Raw genomic sequence first — 19,549 nt, forward strand, 5'->3', positions numbered from 1 at the left:
ATGCAAGCTACGCAGCTGTGTAGGGCACCATCAGTTGCCCCAAATTTCCTGGTGCCCTACGCAGCTGCGTGCTACTCCAGCGGCCGGCCTGATTCCCCCAGCCGGCTGAGCCGGCCAGGAAAACTACCCTTGTACCCACCCCGCGCACACTCCACCCCTTCCCCATAGCCCCTGCTCCACCTCCGCCCTGCCTCTTCTCACCCTTGCTCCACCTCAGCCTCGTGCCCACTGCACCCCTTCCCCAAAGCCTCTGCCCCTGCTCCGCCTCCCCCCCACTCCACCCCTTCCCCTGAGCTATGTCTCTGGGGACAGCAGCAGGGGTCGGGCGCGTTCTGCACTCACCGGGTGGTGGGAAGTGGAGCAACCCAGCCCACTCCACCGGCTCCCAGCCGCGCCGCCGGTGAGTGCTAGGGGGCGGTTCCTCCCTCCCCCCAAGTCCCAAGGCTGGGAGCCAAGGGAGCAGAGAGGAGTGGGCTGGGGCCGGCTCACTCCACTTCCCGCCACCCCGTGAGTGCGGGGTTGGGCCCGCCCTGCAATCACCGGGCGGCAGGAAGTGGAGGGACCCGGCCCCAACCTGCTCCGCTGGCTTGTGCTGGGGGGCGGTTTTGTTCCTACCCCCCGCCCAGACCTTGTGCGCAGCTCCCCCACCCTCCGCAGAGGCCTGGGGCCAGCACACACACCCCCGCGGAGGCGGGGGGGTTGAGAAGGGCACCACAATGTCTAGGGACGGCCCTGGGCTGAGACAAGGGGATACAACAGCTGGAGACATACTACAGTATTTATATGACAATAAATGAGCCAGCATCAGCAGCAGATGGTTTTGATCACTGTTTTACACGTTCTTGTCAAAGCGTCTAGCAGCATCTGATGATCTTCTGACCCTGCATTTCTATCTGGTTTGGGAATCTGACATTAACTGTCCTCATCTCTGCTGATGAATGTTCCCCCCCCCCCCCCCCCCCCCCCACATAGTGAGCCAATGTCAATGCTGACTCTAGGGCCCTTGTCTCCTGGTCCTGCGCACTAAGCACTAGACACAGTGGTCCTCTCTTTGTTGAATGCAAACTGGTGCTGCTGGCTGTCCTATGTGGAGCACAAGGCCTCAAAGACCAGCTGTGTTGGGAACTTCCCATTCAGTGGTTCTCTCTGAAGTAGAGTGGGGAAGAGAAGAAATTGCATGCTTGCCTGACGCTCAGAAATATTCTCCTGGGGAGCCATTCAAGACCAGGTAGTTCTCGTGATGATACAATTCCAATACTGTTGGCAAGGTTGGCGGGTAGCTTGAGTTTTCTGCTGGTTAATTGCTGATTAGATTACTTCTTCTGGTTCCTCTCATTCTTACGCCTTTCAGATGTCCTCCCACAACTCCAGCTGTGCTGCATACTGGGCGAGCGTTTTGTTCTGTACTAGGAACTTGTTCTGCTGAACATGTAAAGGAGGAAAGGTGGAGCGTGCGTGGAGGACTGCATAACATCCGTCCCTCTTCCGAGTGCGGTTTTGATGGCATTGCTGGCTCTCCATACAGCAGCACCAGGCTGGGGGGTGGTTTTGGTGAAATCCATGCCCATGCTTTCAGACCGGACATGTCTAAACTCTTCTTCCGGTTAAAAAACTGCAGTCCTGGGCATGGGAATTCTGAAGCAAAGCGTGATGCGTAGTATGCTGGTTTGCATGCAGGAACCCAGCTGAAGACTGTTTTTAATCTCTGGGCACTAACGAAGGTTTAGGGTACTCTGTGTGTGCATTCTACAGTCTGCTCTCGAGGTAAAAATTCTGGAAGACTTTTCACATTTTTAGCCCTGATACTTTTCACTGGGAGGTTTCCCATCTCGTAAAAGGCAGGGCTTTTTAATTCAGCTAAGGGGATAAGTCATTAGCAGATTCCAGAGTGATAATTGGCTTCATGCTGTGTTCTGCAGCAGCTGTTAGGAGAGCAAAGTGAGAGGTGACATTTCATACGGTGTGAGGTTTGGGTTTGTTGCAAGAGTCCATCCCGGACCTCACAAAGGGGCGTTCAGCCGGAGGCAGTATCCCAAAAGTCCACGTCAGAATACACCTGAGTCAAATCCTTTAGGGTCAGGATAAGATCCTGATCTTTCTGTGTTGTAGCTGTGTTAGTCTGTATTAGCAAAAACAACGAGGAGTCCTTGTGGCACCTTAGAGACTAACAGTTGTATTTGGGCATAAGCTTTCTCTAAGGTGCCACAAGGACTCCTCATTGTTTTTGATGATCTTTCTGTGCCCCCCATCTAATCTCACTGCATCTAGTTCTTGTTATGACTGGCTGCTTCGTCCCCTGTCATGCCTTTCACCTGACAATGTATTTTGGTTCTGAGTAATTCAGTGCAAGGAAAACAACTTGTTAAATACATCAACTTACCACCTTCCGTGGTCTGTTTCCCTCATAACGCTGCAGAATCCTCTTTGTTTAGGGTCTGTGCAGTTTTGGGGAGCTTGTCAGTAACAAAGAAGTTTCTCGGAATAGAACCTCGGTGAGCGTTTAGAGTGGGAATTCAGAACCAGGAGCGACGGCTTCCGAGTCATTGCGTCTGTGTTATGCTTTATGTTTATTCCTCTGTTGAAAGCAGGCCGCACATAGCAGAGCAGTTGTGCATTTTACCATAGATATTTTGTGTCCTCCTCTAAAATGAGAACACATGCAACCCCATGCTCTGGGCGTCCCTCGCCTCTGTTTGCCAGGAGCTGGGAATGAGTGACGGGGGATGGATCACATGTTAATTGCCCTGTTCTGTTCATTCCCTCTGGGGCACCTGGCTACTGGCGGCAGACAGGATACTGGGCTGGATAGACCATTGGTCTGACCCAGCATGGCCGTTCTTACGGTAGGCTGTGTTTGTAAAAAGTCTCAGCCTTGCTGCCTACCGTGAAACTTCCCCCCAGTCTCCTCCCCGTACGAGTTAAGAGAGTGCGGAGGGAAGAGCAGAGGAAGGGGGAAGGACAGAATTCTAGATCCTGTTTACAGACTTCAAATTCCTAACGTGCCTCTGGCGTGGCAGGTTCTTGCTGACTCATCCGTGTCCCCGTTTGATTTTCAATTAAGGTCAGGGAAGCGGCTCCACTGAACAACGGCTCATTTCTGACCTGGAACACCTCTGTGCCACCTCATCGGTATCCCATCCAGCAGCTGCAGCCCCTGGCAGAATATAGCATCCGTGTTTCCTGCAGGAATGAAGTCGGCTGGTCTTCATTCAGCCCCTGGACTCTGGCCAGCACAACCGAGGGAGGTAGGACAAGAGCAAATAAGACGGAGGACGGTCTGTAGATCTGTGCTCCGTAGGGCTCTCTGCCGAGGGGTTCAGTTTGCCGAGAGGGCACTGACAGCTCCATGCCGAGGCCCAAGGGATGGGTCACCAGGAGCTCCTTCACCGGCACACAGGCAGCACGGCGTGGTCGCTGGCACTGGGAAGTGCAGGCAGGCGTGTGCCAGCTGGTCCTCACTGCCGTGTTTCCCCGCTCTAGGGGGGAGGTGGCTTCCCCACTGCTTCTATTGCCCTCAGCGTCTGGCCAGGCAGGGGGCGGCTGCGGGGAGCTGGGGGCCATGGTGGGGAGGAGTATTTGGGCTCTGTTCACCCCCGTCCCGTGCAGTGACTTACACAGCTAGTATGTCCCACCCCCTGTGCTCCCTGGCTGCAGCGGCACAGGGCTGGGGGAATCAGCCCTTGCCCGGCTGGGCTTGGACTCACTCCTGCTCCATGGGAATCGGGGTGCAGGATGGGTCTCTTAGAGAGAAGCAGCGCCTCCCCCGTTTAGCACTTGCTGCCCCTACCAGCCAGCACCTGACTGTGCCCCTGACACTGCAGATCCTGGCTCTTTGGGGCTGTGAAAGCCCAGCCGGCAGGGCACCCCCAGTGTTTGCTCTCAGGCCTGAGGGAGGTCCCAGCTCTGTGGGGACCCAGGTGCATGGGGCCATGCAGCTGCCATGCTGGGCCAGCAGCGCCTGCTGCGTAGGAGAGGAGCGTCTCGGTTCACGCTGCGGGGCATTTGTAGGGAGACACGGCCCAGCCACCCGGGCCGGAGTTAGCCCTTTGGGAAAGATGCGCTGGGCTCTTCAGTGCTCACGAGGGGCTGTGGGTCCACGTCTTATCTGCAAGAAATCCCAGCTAAACCACGGTCACGGTGCTGGCGCTCTGACGGGGACAGTGGGGTCATGGGTCGCATGGGGTTATGAAATATGGCTTTGGTCTTGGCTGCTCCCTGCTCTCGGAGTGGGGAAGTGTGCGGGGGAAGCCAGGGACTCTCTCCCCCCCCCCGCCCTAGTGCCGAGGCCCCCCAAAGAGGAGACGGTGCAGCTTCAAGATGGGGTGCGTTTTCCTATTCAATCGCTCCCCTGCCCATTCCCACAGCCTTCTGACACCTGCGCGTGGCAGCTATCGCATCGCTGAAAACAGCAGCTAGACCTGAGAGACGCAGAGCCTGGAAAGCCGCCCACTCCGTATGGCTCTCCTGCCATGGGGCTGGCCGGGGTGTGCTCAGGGAATCTGAAAAATGTGGTTGTTCGGACAGAGTGACTTAGAGAGGGGGTTAATTCAAGAATTAGCCTTGATCCTTCCATGAGCTCCACATGGGCGCCAAAGTCACGGCAGGATTGGGGCCTCCATTTCTGAGACACAGAAGGCCCCAAGTTCAGTTCTGCGACCCAGGAGCCCCACCACATCCACGTGAGTTGCTGATGGGCACGTCTGCCTGGTTTGCTTAGCTCTGTACGTGATTCTGTTTGTGTCTTGTAGCCCCATCTACTCCCCCTCTGAATGTCACAGTGTTCTTCAACGAGTCCAGCTCCTCCCTGGAAGTCAGATGGGCAAGGCCCCATCTTGGACGAAAGCATGGAGAACTGCAGGGCTACAGGCTACTGCACACATGGCAGAACTCAAAGATAACGGTGCGTATGAAAAGAAATACAATAAGAACTAAATGTAACATGATGGCCACAAAAATCTCGACGATGGCCAGGCAGCTATGATGCTGTCTTTCTTGCTCACAGGTGTCCTCTCAGTATTCCCCCATCAGTCTGTATCTGCCTGCTGTCTATAGCCATACACAGCGTTTATAAACTCTTTGGGGCAGAGAGTGGCTCTGTGGTGTGTGTTAATACAGTTACAATTCATAACTAAGAATATTAGCCAGAGCTGTTGTGCCCGTTCTTGTCTTAAAGGGGAACTGCAAAGCAAGAAAAATAGCGTGTTCATTATCGCTTCTTTATGGGGTTTCTCTAAAAAAAAAAAAAAAGCAAATAAGATGCTGTTTGCATGCGACGTGTTAGTATTTTGAGGGGCTCTTCCCTGTGCTGGAGGGTTTGGAGCGGGAATTGGGATTCGGTAGCTTTTACAGATGGAAATGGCTACGAGGTACATGGCTGGGGAGAATCTGGCTCTTGGGTTCCAAGTCGGATCTCGTTTGCGTGGGATTTATCCCAGTGTGACTCGGTGGATCTCTCCCGAGGTGTGTGCAGGAGGGGAGTCTCTTCGTTTGGAGAGCAGAGTGAAGGGAGCATTGGGATCTTGGGTAGAACTGGGCAAAAAAAAAATGCATTGAACCTTTTTTTGGTGGAAAATGCCCTTTCGTCCGAACAGAAACTTTTCACGGAAACGTACCGATTTCTACACCGTTTCCCTAGGGAAAGTTTCTCGGATCCAGGCTGGAATTTCGGCGGGTAAGTGAGGGACCCAGCAGACAAAAGAGCCTGGTGGTGAGGACACTCTCTGGGCAAGTGGGAGATCAGGGTTGACATCCCTGCTCCAAATCTCTCAGATTTTCATGAAAGATTTCCAAAGGTCTCAGTCTTGCTCTATACTGGAACGGAAACAAATTCCGAAGCCTCACAGTTTTTTGTGTGTGAGTTTTATTTTCCGGCCAGCCCTAATCCTGAGTTTAAAATTCTGACTTTTTGTTGTTGTTGTTGTTGCTTGTTTTCTCTGGGCTACAGCAATGCCAGTTACAAACGCCTTCAAGACCCAGAGGTATTGGCCTCTTCTTCAAGTCAGACTAGCCCAAGCAGTCCGGCTGCTCCTGGGTCACTGCTGATAATGGGCAGAATAACACGTGAGCTTGGAGCCATTGCATTGTGGGAAATCCCTGCACGGGAATGAAGGGAGTTGCATAACAAATGTGAAGCAAATAGAGCCATTATAGACCAGACAAAAGGAAGCCGGCAAGCCAGGCACATGTTTCCATCCAGAGGTTGCCTACTTACTTGTGTACTTTGCTGGGCTGTTTCTTGCCTTCTGAATAATCCAAAGTTTAGAACACAAAAAGGCGCTGAATGCATACATTTTTGAAATCTGCGTGGAAGAAATGATTCACACTCTTTTTCTAAGACACTGCGATTTCTGTTCCCTTTTTATCCTATCTATATGGCTCACGCACAATGAAATCGAGAAAACGATATTATGATCTTGTGACTAACACTTGGAAAAAGATGCTGACACGTTTATCTTCTCACAAGCACGGGAAGAAGGGACTTTTATTTATTTATTTATTTATTTATTGGTGAATTTTCAACATAAGACTTTTAAGCAATAAAAAAGGTTTTATACGTCAGGATAACTACACACCATAGCTGCTTACTGTTCCTCAGTGACCTGCATTCAGTGTGGAAAACCAGCTGAGTCAAAGGAAGATATAAACTCTCTGCTAGTGGGTGAGTGGCTTCTGACTGTAGGAAATCTTGGCTCGGTGCCTAAGAATGGGACTTTGCTGGACAGGACAAAAGCTCTTTGCAGAATTGGGGCTGAAGACTATTTTTGTGGTTTATGGTTGATTCGTTCCATCTACTTACAACATTCATTGCAGGGCAAAATATCATGTTGCTGTCATGTAATGCCGCAGGGTCGGAATGCAGGCAGCCCAGAACACAAATGTCAGGGCCTTTTTTCCTACATACACATCCCTACAAATATCCAAATGTTGGTACTCGCAAGCTGGCTTCCAGGGCGCACGCACATCAGGTCAAAACCCAAGCGAGCCTGGTAACCACTGTCCCTGGTGTCCCTCCACAGCACCTCAAGCGGTCAAAGCAATCCTTGCCTTGGCCAACATTTCAGCCTTCCCAGCCTAGCGCCTATGTCCTAAAGGCCGTTACCAACAATAATTCGCTATCGCCCACAGAAGTTGGTCCAGTAGAAGAGATTCCTTCCCCCACCTTGTCTCGCTAATATCCTGGGACCAAGACAACTACAGCAACCCGGCAAACGGCAAGACTAATGTAAGAAAAATGGGTGGTTGTCCCTAGCACAACTCGATTGTACTGTTGTGGGATGCTCGTGGGTAACAGCAGAATGCCACACTGGCCGGCAATGTGCAACCTGCTCTCAAGCAAGGGGAGAACGGCAGACCACTTTCATTACGATGTCACGTAACAGTTAGTGGGGGAGGGGAGAGACTGTGATTTCTTTATTGCATTGAAGGGGTTGATGGGCTGTGAAACGCACGTTTTTTCAAAGAAATGATGATGGCAAAGTTTCGAGGTGACCTACGGAATCGCTTTGGTCCTGACCCTACCTCCTTCGCCGCATACGTTGACTTGTGTGAGCAGTCCGATTGACTGCTCCGTGGAGGGGAGTTATGTATGTGCTTTGTTGGCTGCTGTAATGGCAGCATGCCATAAAATGTTGGGAAGAGAGAAATCTGGCGGCTGCCTTCAGCTCCCGCGATGGAGAGGGGCTGTTGACTCGCACGGATGCCTTAGCAGGAGTGGATGCACTTTTCGCTGCAATCAACCACAGAGGGGATGTGCAGGCTACCCCTCCGCTCCCCCATGGGCTGCACTTGGGGATGCCGTCCATTCAGCGTGTGTCAGACAGTTCCGCGGGCGAGAGTGGAATCCTGGGGAGGGTGTTTTCAGTCTGCAGAGGACCCCCTGGTTTACCTCTTTCTTGTCCAGCCTGAACAATGGGGTCAGGTGCCTCCACCAGCTGGCCAGAACTGGGGCATGGATGCGAGGACCCTCAACGCCTTGCAAATCAAGCCACCAAGGTAGATGTCTGAAAGTGGGTGTCGGATCCCAACTTCATTCAGAACCCGGTCTGGAAAATCTTGACCATAGCGTTATCCAAATGAAGTCTCAGTCAGTCCGGACACTTCCCTCCAGCCTCTGGATCAGGGACTTCGATGCACCAAGAGGGACGGGTCAGATGAGATGGAAAAGCCGTCCCGATTCAGCAAGGTACATAAGCATGTGCCTAACTCACTTCAAGCACATGAGTACCCCATTGAAGCCAGTGGGATTAATCGTGTGCTTAAAGTTAGGTACGTGCTGAAGCACTGTGCTGGCTGGGGCCACGGAGCGGAGAGATGCTAAATCACATATGCAGACCCCTGTCCCCGCACAGGCCGTTGGCCGAGGGAGCGGCTGGCTGCCTGCAGGCGGGCCCACACAGCCCTGTTTGTTTACAGCTTTTACGGTGACATGGCAGCTCTGGGCTGAGGTTTTCTTGGTTATTAAATCCAGCTGGTCAGAGCCAGCCGAGCTGCCTCTCTCCCCCGCCCCAATGCCGGGGCTGGGGCAGCAGTCTGGGGACTGCTTTAAGTCATGGAGCCCTACGGATCTCTCCAGTAGCCAAGTTATGCTGAAACCTCTCCCCCCACCAACGCGCCTCCGAAAATGCCAGGGCAGGACCAGAATCTTGCAGAGGTGGCTGTGCCCATTTTATGCCTCCTGGCAACTTCCCTATGCCAGGGGACTCTCCGGCTGTCCTGTTACGGCAGCCTGAAGGGGGACAGAGGATCGGACCCGGTGGGTGTGTCTCATCAGTTGAGAAGGCTGCACTTCCTGCATGTACTGTACGCGGCCAGTTGAATAGTCCTCCGGTCTGAGTGCTCGCGTGGCACAGCGCAGCTGCACGAGAGATTAAAGAATGGAGACGTTCTTTGCATTGACTGAGACACAACAATACAAACACCACCTGGCAGACGTCCCTTTGCCTCAGGGCGCCATGGAGCAAAGCGGGAGAAACCTGGGAGTGTTGCCAAAGAGCAGGAAAGTATCCCTGTATTCACGTGCATAACTGTAGGCCAAGTATTCTTCAGTGCTGCTCCACAGGGCAGAGCTATTTTAGCAGCACCTACATCGAGGAGGCCTGTAAGTGCGTGTATGTTAATATAGTCATTTTGTTTCCATTTTTAGGGTTCTTTTGTCTAATGGCAATTCAGACTTGGTTCCTGCTGAACTGGCACTTCACCGATTTTTTTTTTTTCCCTGTTGTTGCTGTATCATGACCACACTCTGTTTGAAAACTGTCCGCAGATGTTGTAATCTGCACGTCAGTCTGCCAGCTGTATGATCTGTCACCGAACGGTTGTTTTTCAGTAATAGGTTGTCATGGAGCAACGCCAGTCACTTTCTCAGCTGTCCAGCTGACTCTCAAGAAATGCAGGAAATAACAGTGAGTTTGTGGGAAAGGGAATCACTTGTACGGTTGATCAAGAAAAACATCTATGATACCATTGAATCAATCTAACGTCGTGCTGGGGCCATGAAAGGAAACGCCGTGTAAAACTAGAAATGTCATTAGCATGACATGAAACCACATTGGTATAAAACAATCAACTACAAAGTCTGCCTTCCCCGGTTCATTACTTTAATTGTGAAACAAAGATCTTCCTTACTACAATTTTATATGGTTGCACTTTGTGCATGGAAAAATGAGAAGGGCCAAATTCTCGACGGGTGCAGATGGTCCCCGTTCCACTGACCTTGGAGTTTTGCTAATTTACCCTGGTGGGGAAATTGGCCGGAGACCTCTGGCAGCGAGGATGAGGCCTAAAAGGAGAAGGAACAAAAGGAAGGTACCCATGATTGGGGAGAGCAAGCAGGCCGTGTGTGTGGCTGGGCAGCAGGGAGAGAGATACGCAGAAAACAAATCCCAACAGATAACTTGCTGCACTGCGTACAGGCATGAGGCGGTATCGCCTGGGTTCATCGAAGAAGCCCGTCCTCTGACTGAGAGCTTCACGTCTGGAGTTCGGCTGGGTGCTATGGAGGGGCCAGCCTGCCCCGTGGGGAAAGCCTTTTCCCCTTTGCCGGAGAGAGGAGGGGCCTAGTGAGGAAGACAATCCCCACCCAGCACACTCCCAGAGAGCCCGTCCCCCCACCAGCAAGGTCAGTTTGTGGTAACATGGTCACAGGTGGGGCCGATAGGAGCCCTTGCAGCCAAACCTGCTGCCCCGTTGGGACCAAAGTGTGGGGCGCCATGTGTGACAAACCTGACATGAAGGGCACAAAAAATGGTTCATGCAGAGAACTTAAACTGCTGCCGGGTTCTTGTCCCCACAACCGCGTCTGGGCTAGGATAAAAGGTGCAATAACCTCTTTGAAGTAACAGGCCGGTTACCCTCGTGTGGCCAGGCACAGGCCCTGGGACACGCACAACGGTGGGCAAGTGACGTTAGGGGAGCGTGGGATTTGCCTTCGCCCTTTCAGCACATTGTAAAGTCTACGCTAGACTTTTCAGACCTGTCAGCTAATACCATTAAACCCTCGTCTAGACAAGGCCTCCCTGTGACCGGCTCCATATGTAATCTCTGCTCTGTCAGTCTGTATCTTGGATGTAAATAACTTCAACAATACAAGTAAGGGGCTACAAATCTCCATGGGAGGTAGACTCCTTCTGTACTGCAGGGAGTGTAGTGGAGCGCCGGGGGGAGTATTGGAGTAACTCCTGCAAGCCACATGGCTCCAGCAGGGGCAGAGGATAGCCTGAAGACACGAAATAGAGACACAGGCCGTTGCATGGCTCCCTACTGCTTAGGGATTGTATTTTCTCTTGTGTAGGTTTTCCTGGCTCCTCGGGAGGGTGGTTCACCTTGTCCCAGAGCCTGCAGCCAAGAAGGCTGCGTGACAATTGGGTTGAATCATGCCTCGCTCAGTGAAGTGGTCTAAAAAGGAAATCCTGTTAAGCTACTTTGTTTTCATCCAGTTCTCGAAGAACAATTATTCTCTATAAATAGCTCCCAGTTAGATTACGCGAGTCATAACTCCTGCTGGCTGTTAAGGGTTGGCAACCAGAAAATTGAATCCGGAAAGAATGTTAGATTAAAATAAATCTTGAGTTTCCATTTTGGGCATGTCCAGTGAAAACAAGCAGCGCTTCTCCGCGGTGCTAGCTGTTTTCTTTCTTTCTTTTCATTTTCAGCAGAATCGTTCTTCTGAAGCCCAGCAGAACACCACTGTCGCCACCATTGCGATCGTAGTCACTAACGCCACATACGCTGTGCGCGTCGCCGCCATCACCAAGGGGGGGATCGGGCCCTTCAGCGACCCAGTGGTAGTTTTCATCCCAGGGGACGGTAAGAACAAATAATACAATCGTGTCATTAACGAGGCATTTCATTTCAAAGAGGTCACTTCGTTTGTGGCCTTTCCTGGCTTTGGAACCTGAACAGCTCTCTTGTAAAGTACATGTTTGACCTGCAGAATCTGCCTAGCTATGAAACGTACGGTTCACACACACTGCTTTGTTTGATTGCCTCCGCCCCAGCAAGTCGGTGTGGAATTCGCCCCCACTGCAGCTCCAGCAATGGCAGCAGTTGATAAGAACCATAGTGTGGACAGGCTACATGTGGTTTTTTACCAACGTGTCCTCGTTAACATGCCCACGCCCTCGTCTGCACACGGCTGCCATTGCTGGAGCCTCCCTGCGAGCCGGAGCGGGCATCAGCCTCTTCCTGCTCTGGTTGCCGCAACCAGCCTAGAGAGGAGCTACAGATCAGACTGGGGGGGGGGGCTCCTGCCCCTGCCAAAGGGGCCCGTTCTCTGAGCGAGCCGGACCAGCTTCGAGGTTTTATGAGCTTCCGAAGCCTTCTCCAAATGGGTCCTGGCTCTGCAAAGTCCCCAGCGCAGTGGGATTGAGAGGCACTCGTCTCAGCTGTGATCCTCCAGTTAGCCCTCCCTTCAGGTCCTGGCAGCTCCAGCCGGATTGCCTCTTTCCCAGAGGCCCTTGTTGCCCTTCCACAGACCTGGCTATTCCCCTGTTCCAGCGCCTCCCCCAGCGCAGTCTCCAGGCCTGGGTTCTCCCCAACCTGCCGCCACCTGGGATTCTGTTGAGTGGCAGGGGCAGAGGTCATCCAGATGCTGGTCACTCGCTTGCACACACGTGTGCATATATACATACACACACACACACAAAGAGCCTCTCTGGGGCCTAGTCCAAAGCCCTCTGGACATCTCCCCACCACTTCTGCAGGTTTTGGCCCAGGCTCCAGAGGCTGCCTGGGTGGGATGTGCATGGCAGAGCTCCTCCTGGCACTCCTGTAGGGGCTGGTGGTTAAACAGAGCCAGCGGGCGGGTGCAGAGCATCAGATAGGCTGCCTTCTGCACTCGGGTCTTTCCATGCCCTGCGCAGATAAGCTGTTTGCTCCAACCCTCCCACTCCGGCAGTCTCTCCACCTGCCCCTCTTCGCTTCCTCTGCCTTGTCATTCCCCTCTTAACAAGCCCCCTCCCCAACAGATTTCACCTGCCCACCCTGGCAGAAAACAGCCGTGCCCCTCACAGCCGCCCCCTGCTTTGGCTGTGTGTGGGGGGCAGCGTTTCCCCTGCCCTGTGGCTGCCTGGCCAATGAGATCGCAAGCTGCCCCAGGCAGGTCTCCTATTGTGTGTCTGGGCAGCGCCTGGCCCAACCGGGCCCTGATCTCGGTTGGCCCCCGTGTTGTACTGTAATAGAGAGAACAACACACGCAGCCCTGAGAAACCACATCCCCGAATACCTGTACACCTTGGTTTGTTGTTCAGATAAAGCTATGCATTGATTTATTCCATCCACATGCAATGTGTCCCTAGTGCTTCTGTATTTCTTTCATGTCTTTTGTGGTTTGAATGCCTTGTTTGGATTTAGTTGTTTAAAAATCCTACAACGCCTACCACGTGTTGTCGACTGACCCCCTTTTATGTTCTTTACCATGGGCTGTTTTATCAGGTTTGATAGCCTCCGCGCCTTCCTCGACTCCAGCGCCAGGAAACAACTATTCCTTTGCCATAGTCCTTGGCTTTATCCTTGGGATCGTCGCCATCGGGTTAATCCTGTATTTCTCGGTGATTGTCAGGAAAAGACGGATGGAAACCATGTTTGGGTAAGTCCCACAATTAACTGCTGCGGGAGCACTGAGCGCTGGCCAAATGGCTGGCAGAGAAAGCCTTGCATGGGACTAGCTGCTGGCCCTGTGGGGGCAGAAGTGGGCTGGCCAAGGGGGAGCAGTGGGAGGCGCCCTGCCTCTGGGTTTAAATAAACCTTCACCTCTCCCATTCGCCCCAGTAAGTGCCAGCGCATGGACGGCCTCGGCTGAGGGGCACCGCCAGATCTTTGTGTTGTAGGGAATGTGATAGAAACTGCTCAGGGCAGGGGTCCTGTCACCACCTCGCGGGGCCTTTAGCTGCTCAGTTTGGGCTCAGCATCCCTCTCTCTGGGTGCTCGTAGAAGTTACTCAGTTCCCTGCCTCTAAAGAGAACACGTCGGCATGACGGCGCCGAGAACACACACCCCCACCCCGTAACGTCGTCCTGACTGCGCCGAGAACACACACCCCTACCCCGTAACGTCGGCCTGACGGCGTCGAGGACACACACACCCCCAACGTTGGCCTGACAGCGCTGAGATGGTTTGGGAAGAAAACAAGAATAAGTTGAGTAATGAAGAACATGGAGCAAGGAAGGCATGAAAGGGTTCCAAACCAAACCAAAGCAACACACTTTCTAGTGTCCAAAACGTAATTCTAGCATGATGTGGCCATTTCTTATTCACACCACACTGACTGCGTGCTTCAGCCCCTCTGGTGGGAGGACCACCTATTAGAGACACCAAGCGCTGGCTGCTTTCTTCTCTCAGGGGATACCGAACGGGTTTTCTCCCCTTCTTTTTATAGTCCAGTAATCCTTGGAAATGGATTCTTTCAAAAGTAAGCCCAAAATTCCTGTCCCCTGCTGCTTCATCTTCAGGGTGCCAGCGGCAAGCTCCTTCTTTCAGCGTCTGGTCACTTTGCTTGGTTTTGATTAGCCTGATCACTCAGTTTGTCTGCAGTGGACATGTCCTTCTGTTGTCCTTCCGCTCGCAGAGCGGAGCCATGTTCCTTTGGCTTGGTCGAATGCGTTTCTCTGCTCGACTGACCTTGATCGCGTTTCCAGAACGTATTTCCAGCACCGCTGTCGGCCGGCGCCTTTCTGTATCTCTTGCCCCTGCGTCCCCTCTGGACCCCGCCCCTTCTGTTTAAGCTCACCCTTCCCCGCAGGAGCTGAGCTCACTCCCCGGGTCTTTTCTGAGTCCAGTCACCTCCTGTCCCTTGTCTGCTCTGTCAGTGCCTGTCGCTGGGCCTGGGGAGCAGAGGTCCAGAGCCCCCTCAGGGCTGCAGCATCTGTCTGCCCGAAACAAGGGGTGGGGGAGGAGGGAAGGTTAGTTGCTGTCTCGGGTTAGGCATCCCTGACTCCTGGGATTCTTAGCAGCCGCTCCTCTTGGGCAAACCTCCCCCGCCGTCCTGTGGCCAGTTCCGTTTGTTAAGCTTCCCGTTTCCAGTGGCCCAAGTGCTGCAGGTACAGCCAACCGGCCCTTCCTCAGTGCAGGATGCTGGTTAGGCTGCTGCCAGTGGGCCGGGGGCGCGCACACACACACACACACACACACACACACACACACACACACACACACACACAACCACAAATGTTTCTTGCCCAAGCCCTCCCCCGTCCTAACCGGCTAGAGAGAGAACTTGCATTTGCTGCTTCCAGGCTCCGTGCGGCACCAGAAGGCATAGGCCTGGGGTGCCAGACACCAGCGCGTCATTGGGGGGGTGAATCCTTCACAGAGGGCAGCCCCCGTGAGGGCGCACGGTCTGTCACTAGGGAGAAGGGGCTGCCCGGCGGGTAATCCCTGAGGGCGTCCACAGCCCGCTTGCGTGCCAGAGCCGCCTCCTCGGTAACAGAATACGCGCTCTCCCCGGGGAACAGCTTTCTCCTCACCTGCAGAGCCTGCTCCCAGCCAATGTTGCCTCAGTCCCGGGGCCAGCACCTTCAGCAAAGCCCCACCGTTCCTCAACAGCTGAATTTTCCCCACTATTTACCCAGCACCACTGAAAAGGACAAACCAAAAAAATAAAGGCTAAATACACTGGAGTCAAATCCATCCCCGTGGTAACTCCCTGGAAGGCTCGGGATGCCATTGGATCCATTTTGCCCTATGCTGCATTCCTGAGGTGGACAAAACTCCCTCTGAAGTAGTGGGGAGTCTTTCACGAGAGGGGAAGGGCCGAAATGTTCATCTCCTTCCTCAGCATTTCACTTTCGTTCAAGGTTCTTTTCCTTGCTTTGGAACAGCCTGGAAGGAAAGCAGCCCTGGGACGCCTAGCGTCGCCGTGGTCCTTCAGCTCTCTCCGCTTCCGCTCGGGAGCAAGAGAGCGAATATTCAGCAGCAAGCAAAGTTTTGCAAATGGACGATGCAAGCCCCTGGCTCGTCGTCTACAACACCAGTGTAACCGTCTCCTAACCCTTGAGCAGCATAAGTAACTTCAGTATGTGATTGTCAACTATTATCAGGCAAACATCATTTTCTTTGCTATTTATGTTGCATCGTGGGTTTGGGAAATTTCTTATCAACCCAGCATTAAGAGGCTCTGGCTAGCTCCCTAGCTCTCGCCATGAAAAAAGTTCTACACAGCGATAAAAACTCATCAAGATTATTTTAGCTCACTTAAAAAACAGCAAGTCCAGGGGTTTGGTTTGGTTATTTTGTAGGAGGGGAGGGGGGAGTTTTGTTCATCTCTAAAAACCAGCTGCATTTTACATCAGAATTTGGCCGGCATAAGCTCAGTGATGTGGAACAGCCCTCATTGCCGCATTGACAATACTTGTGCCGTGAAGGAAGAATGTGGTTCTTACAAAGGCGGAGGAATACGGCCGTCGTGCAGAAGAGTAAGACCAGTACTGCCTCGCATCAGGATTTGTGGGCTGTGCAGTTTCCTCGTGCAGCCCTGCTGATACACTTCTCGCACACTTGTTCTAATGCTTAGCCTTTCTGAGCAGAGGGACTGCCAGCGCTGCAGTGTGTGGTGGCTTTTTATAACATGGACAATGGTCCATTATTAACAGCACGCATTCTCCCTTGTGACCTTCTAAGCTGGGTTTCAAACGAGGCCAACCCCGGCACTTTTCGTTCAAAACCAGTTTGATTCTTTCTAGTCAAAACTTTTTTAAATAACCAGCTCTTTACGCATGTGCCATAATGTGCTTCTGGGAATTGAGCCGCACAGGAATCTTGATGTAATGCTTTTTGTTTGTCTTTGCACGTCTGCAGTCATGGTAGAAGCTCTTCCTCTATGAGAATGGTCATTGTAGCTTTCAATTCCGAAACCCAACTTGGGTTCCAGTGGGCGCAGAGCACCGGAGTAAAGGAGTTTGCAAAAATGGATAAATGAATCCTAACTGCTCTGGCTTTCCCAAGGCGAACATCCTGTAAATGGCTCTTCCCACACACGCCTGTTTGACTAACCCGTGTTAAAATCAGCACGTTGGTTTTCCCGGACGCTGCCTTCCTGCAAAAGGCCCTGTAGGGTTCTGGGTCTGCTACAGTACAAGTCAGACAGGTTCCAGAGCACATTTCACCCTCATGCCTGCAGCATTTTGAGCTCTAGGGTTTGCTGTTTGTTTGGCCAGAATCCACTTTTGTTTCTGAAAGAGGAAGGGGCTGAAGTTTTGAGATGATCTGGTAACGCTGAGAATGGGAATCCGCTCTGCTGACAATAGAGAAGCTCTTGGTTTCTTTGTGAGACATGACATGTCGGTGAACAAATACCCAGTACACAAATATTTCACAATGGGCTCTTCAGTCTACCAGAGAAAGATCTAACGCCACCCATGGCTGGTAGGTGAAGCTAGACAAATTCACACTGGAAATAGGGCATCAATTTACAGTGAGGGCAGTTAATACTGGAACAGTTTATCAAGGGTTGTGGTGGATTCTCCATCACTGACAATTTTCAAATCAAGGCTTATGTTACACAGGAGATCAGACTAGATGATCACAATGGGGTCGTCTGGCTTTGAAATCTATGAAAGGACAGTGATCACAGGGCCGTGTTATTATCAATACTTACTCTGCTGTGTGATTAGGAAAATGAGCCGTTAGTGTGGATGAGGTGGTGTTTTCCCCCGTGTAGGACTGGTGGCCACTGGAAAGTTACGTCGGCATAGCTGTGTCTCTCCGGGGTGTGAAAAATCCACTTCCCTGCGAGACGTAGCTATGCCAACCTAACCCGGCTGTACGCAGCGCTGGGTGGAATACCTTCAGCGATCGGAGAACCCCGCCCATCATGGGAGTAAGTGGCTGCACCGACGCACTGGCTGTGCCACTGTATCAAGTGTAGACCTAGCGAACGGCGATTTTTGACAAGACCTTGTGAACAAGGGGATGATATAATGCAGTCGGAGGGAAGGGCGTTGTATGGGAGAGAAGGGGCGGTTCCTTTTCACTGTCGCTGTCTCAGCGATGCGAATGTAGTGCAGCCGTATGCTGCAGGAATAGAGAAGAAAAGTTGTTCCCCGCCCTGGTACACCTTCTGTTTCTGCCCCTTAGGCATGCTTTCCCCAGCAACGATTCGGAGCATGCCGTCAGCTACACAGCAAAGAAGTCCTACAGCAGGAGAGCCATCGAGCTGACGCGTAAGCTCTGATTGACTCCGTTGTAAGGGCTCTTGTGGAGAGGGCGGTGGAATACGTGGGGGTTTGGGCAGCTGGCTGACTGCGAAACATGAACCCAGGGAAGGAGCTTGTGTGTGTGTGCAGGCAACCAAACGAGGCATCAATTAACAACAAGGGGCCTGATCCCTGCTCTGCGGGAGCCTCCTTGTGTTGGTCCAACACACAGAATAGTTACCAAAAATGGTGCAACTGGCTCCCTGGGGGCTCCCCCGCTCCAGCGTGCACTGGGGCTGGACCAGGCCCACGCGGAGGGATTGGGCACCTTCGCTTGCCATGGGCCTCAATGGGAGCTGGGGGCTGGGATGTTGGGGGGCAGCTTGTCCCTGGAGTGGTGTGGAGAGAGCAGTTCTGCCCTCCCCCGCAGGCACCAGGGCGGGATTTAGCCCTGAAGGTGCCTCTGATGTTTTGTCCGCCTGTGGCAACCGTCCTGGGTTTGCAGCACCCCGAGCACGTGCTGAGCTCACCCAAGGGCCTCTCTTGCAGTGGCCAGCCTGGGTGTCAGCGAGGAGCTGCAGCAGAAGCTCCAGGATGTCGTGATCGACAAGGATTCCCTCGCCCTGGGGAAGATTCTGGGAGAGGGTGAGTGGTGCTGAATGTCCAGAGCACGGGGGTGGGAGAGAGGCGTTGGAGAGGGTGTGGACGCCGTGCTGACTCTACATGGCGTTAGCTGGCACCGTCGTCTCTGCGTCCTCCCAAGACCCAGCGCCTGGTGGGGAGCCAGCGTGGCCTAGAGGACAAGGCACTGGGCTGAGACTCACGGGACCTGGGTTCTCTTCTTGGCTCTGCCGCTGGGCAAATCCCTTCACAACTCCGTGCCTCAGTTTCCCCTCCCACCCTTATCTAAGTTGTGAGCCCTTTGGAGCAGGGGCGGCCTTTCACTGTGTGTTTATTCGGCACCCAGCACAAAGGGCCCGGATCTCGAGGACTATTGTAGTACGGGAGAACGTTGAGGGCCAGTGTGCGCTCAGAAACATTGTCCCCGCTGGCCAGCTCGGGAAAGGGGGAAGCAGAATGCCTGCCCCAGGCCCTCACTGCACAGGCAGCCGGACTGCTCCTACATAGATAGCACACTGCCCTGCCGGGGGAAGCATGGCCCCGTCTCTTCCCCATCCCCACTGGGATGTTGTGTGGGCTGTAGCTGCGCACGGGGGTGTGGAAGGCTCCATCCCCTCCCCTTGCGAAGCACCTTGTTAGGCCGTGCTGCCGTCCCCGGCTGCTACGTCCTTTACTCCGCTGGGCTGGCAAGCGGCATGCTGGCTGTGTGCGCGCAGAGCTGCAGTCTGAGTGGTGCTTAGCTTGTACGTGCTCCATCCCAGTGTGCGATTCCATCGTCCCCCTGGGCTGGGGACAGCCGGTCACAGCAGCTGTGGTGTATCCGGCACAATACACCGTCTTTCCTCTGTGTGTGCTGTGAGCCATGCACAGCATGGGCCAGATGTGTTCTGCCCCCACTGCTCTGCCAGCATCCCTGCGACGGCCTTTGGGTCTCTGTGTGTGGGGCTTGGTGGTGCACAAAGGAGACTGTTCCTTCTCTCCCATGGTACAGGAGAGTTCGGGTCGGTGATGGAAGGGCACCTCAGCCAGCCCAACGGTACCGTGCAGAAAGTCGCCGTGAAAACCATGAAGCGTAAGTAGCGGTGACGGCTGCGAGATCTAGCGCTGATTGCTTTCGTCACAAGATTTGCCCAGCTCACCCAAGGGCAGGGACTCGAGGGCCTAGCCCAGGGCCATGCAACCATTAACGTGGTTTGTTCTAGAGACTGCGTTGTCAGGCACGGGATTGTCAGCCCTAGCTAAGCAATAGCGGCTTGGATGCAGGGTATTTTATGGGGATCAGTGAATAAGTAGGAGGAGGA

The 19,549-nt window shown here is 53.3% G+C and overlaps 1 protein-coding gene across 3 annotated transcripts in view; it reads left to right on the forward strand.

The window, feature by feature from the left end:
* Nucleotides 1-19,549, forward strand: part of MERTK (MER proto-oncogene, tyrosine kinase) — a 57,798-nt gene that overhangs the window by 26,416 nt on the left and 11,833 nt on the right. For 2 of the 3 annotated variants that reach the window (XM_034763959.1, XM_034763957.1), the window contains exons 7-13: nt 3,062-3,245; nt 4,749-4,900; nt 11,151-11,304; nt 12,931-13,084; nt 17,569-17,654; nt 18,177-18,272; nt 19,240-19,320. In XM_034763959.1, coding sequence (XP_034619850.1) covers nt 3,062-3,245; nt 4,749-4,900; nt 11,151-11,304; nt 12,931-13,084; nt 17,569-17,654; nt 18,177-18,272; nt 19,240-19,320 — 907 coding nt within the window. The remainder of the gene's footprint in view (nt 1-3,061; nt 3,246-4,748; nt 4,901-11,150; nt 11,305-12,930; nt 13,085-17,568; nt 17,655-18,176; nt 18,273-19,239; nt 19,321-19,549) is intronic. The other variant, XM_034763958.1, reaches the window with a different exon arrangement.

The sequence above is a fragment of the Trachemys scripta genome, chromosome 3 (genome assembly GCF_013100865.1).
Source record: "Trachemys scripta elegans isolate TJP31775 chromosome 3, CAS_Tse_1.0, whole genome shotgun sequence".
Classification (NCBI taxonomy): domain Eukaryota; kingdom Metazoa; phylum Chordata; order Testudines; family Emydidae; genus Trachemys; species Trachemys scripta.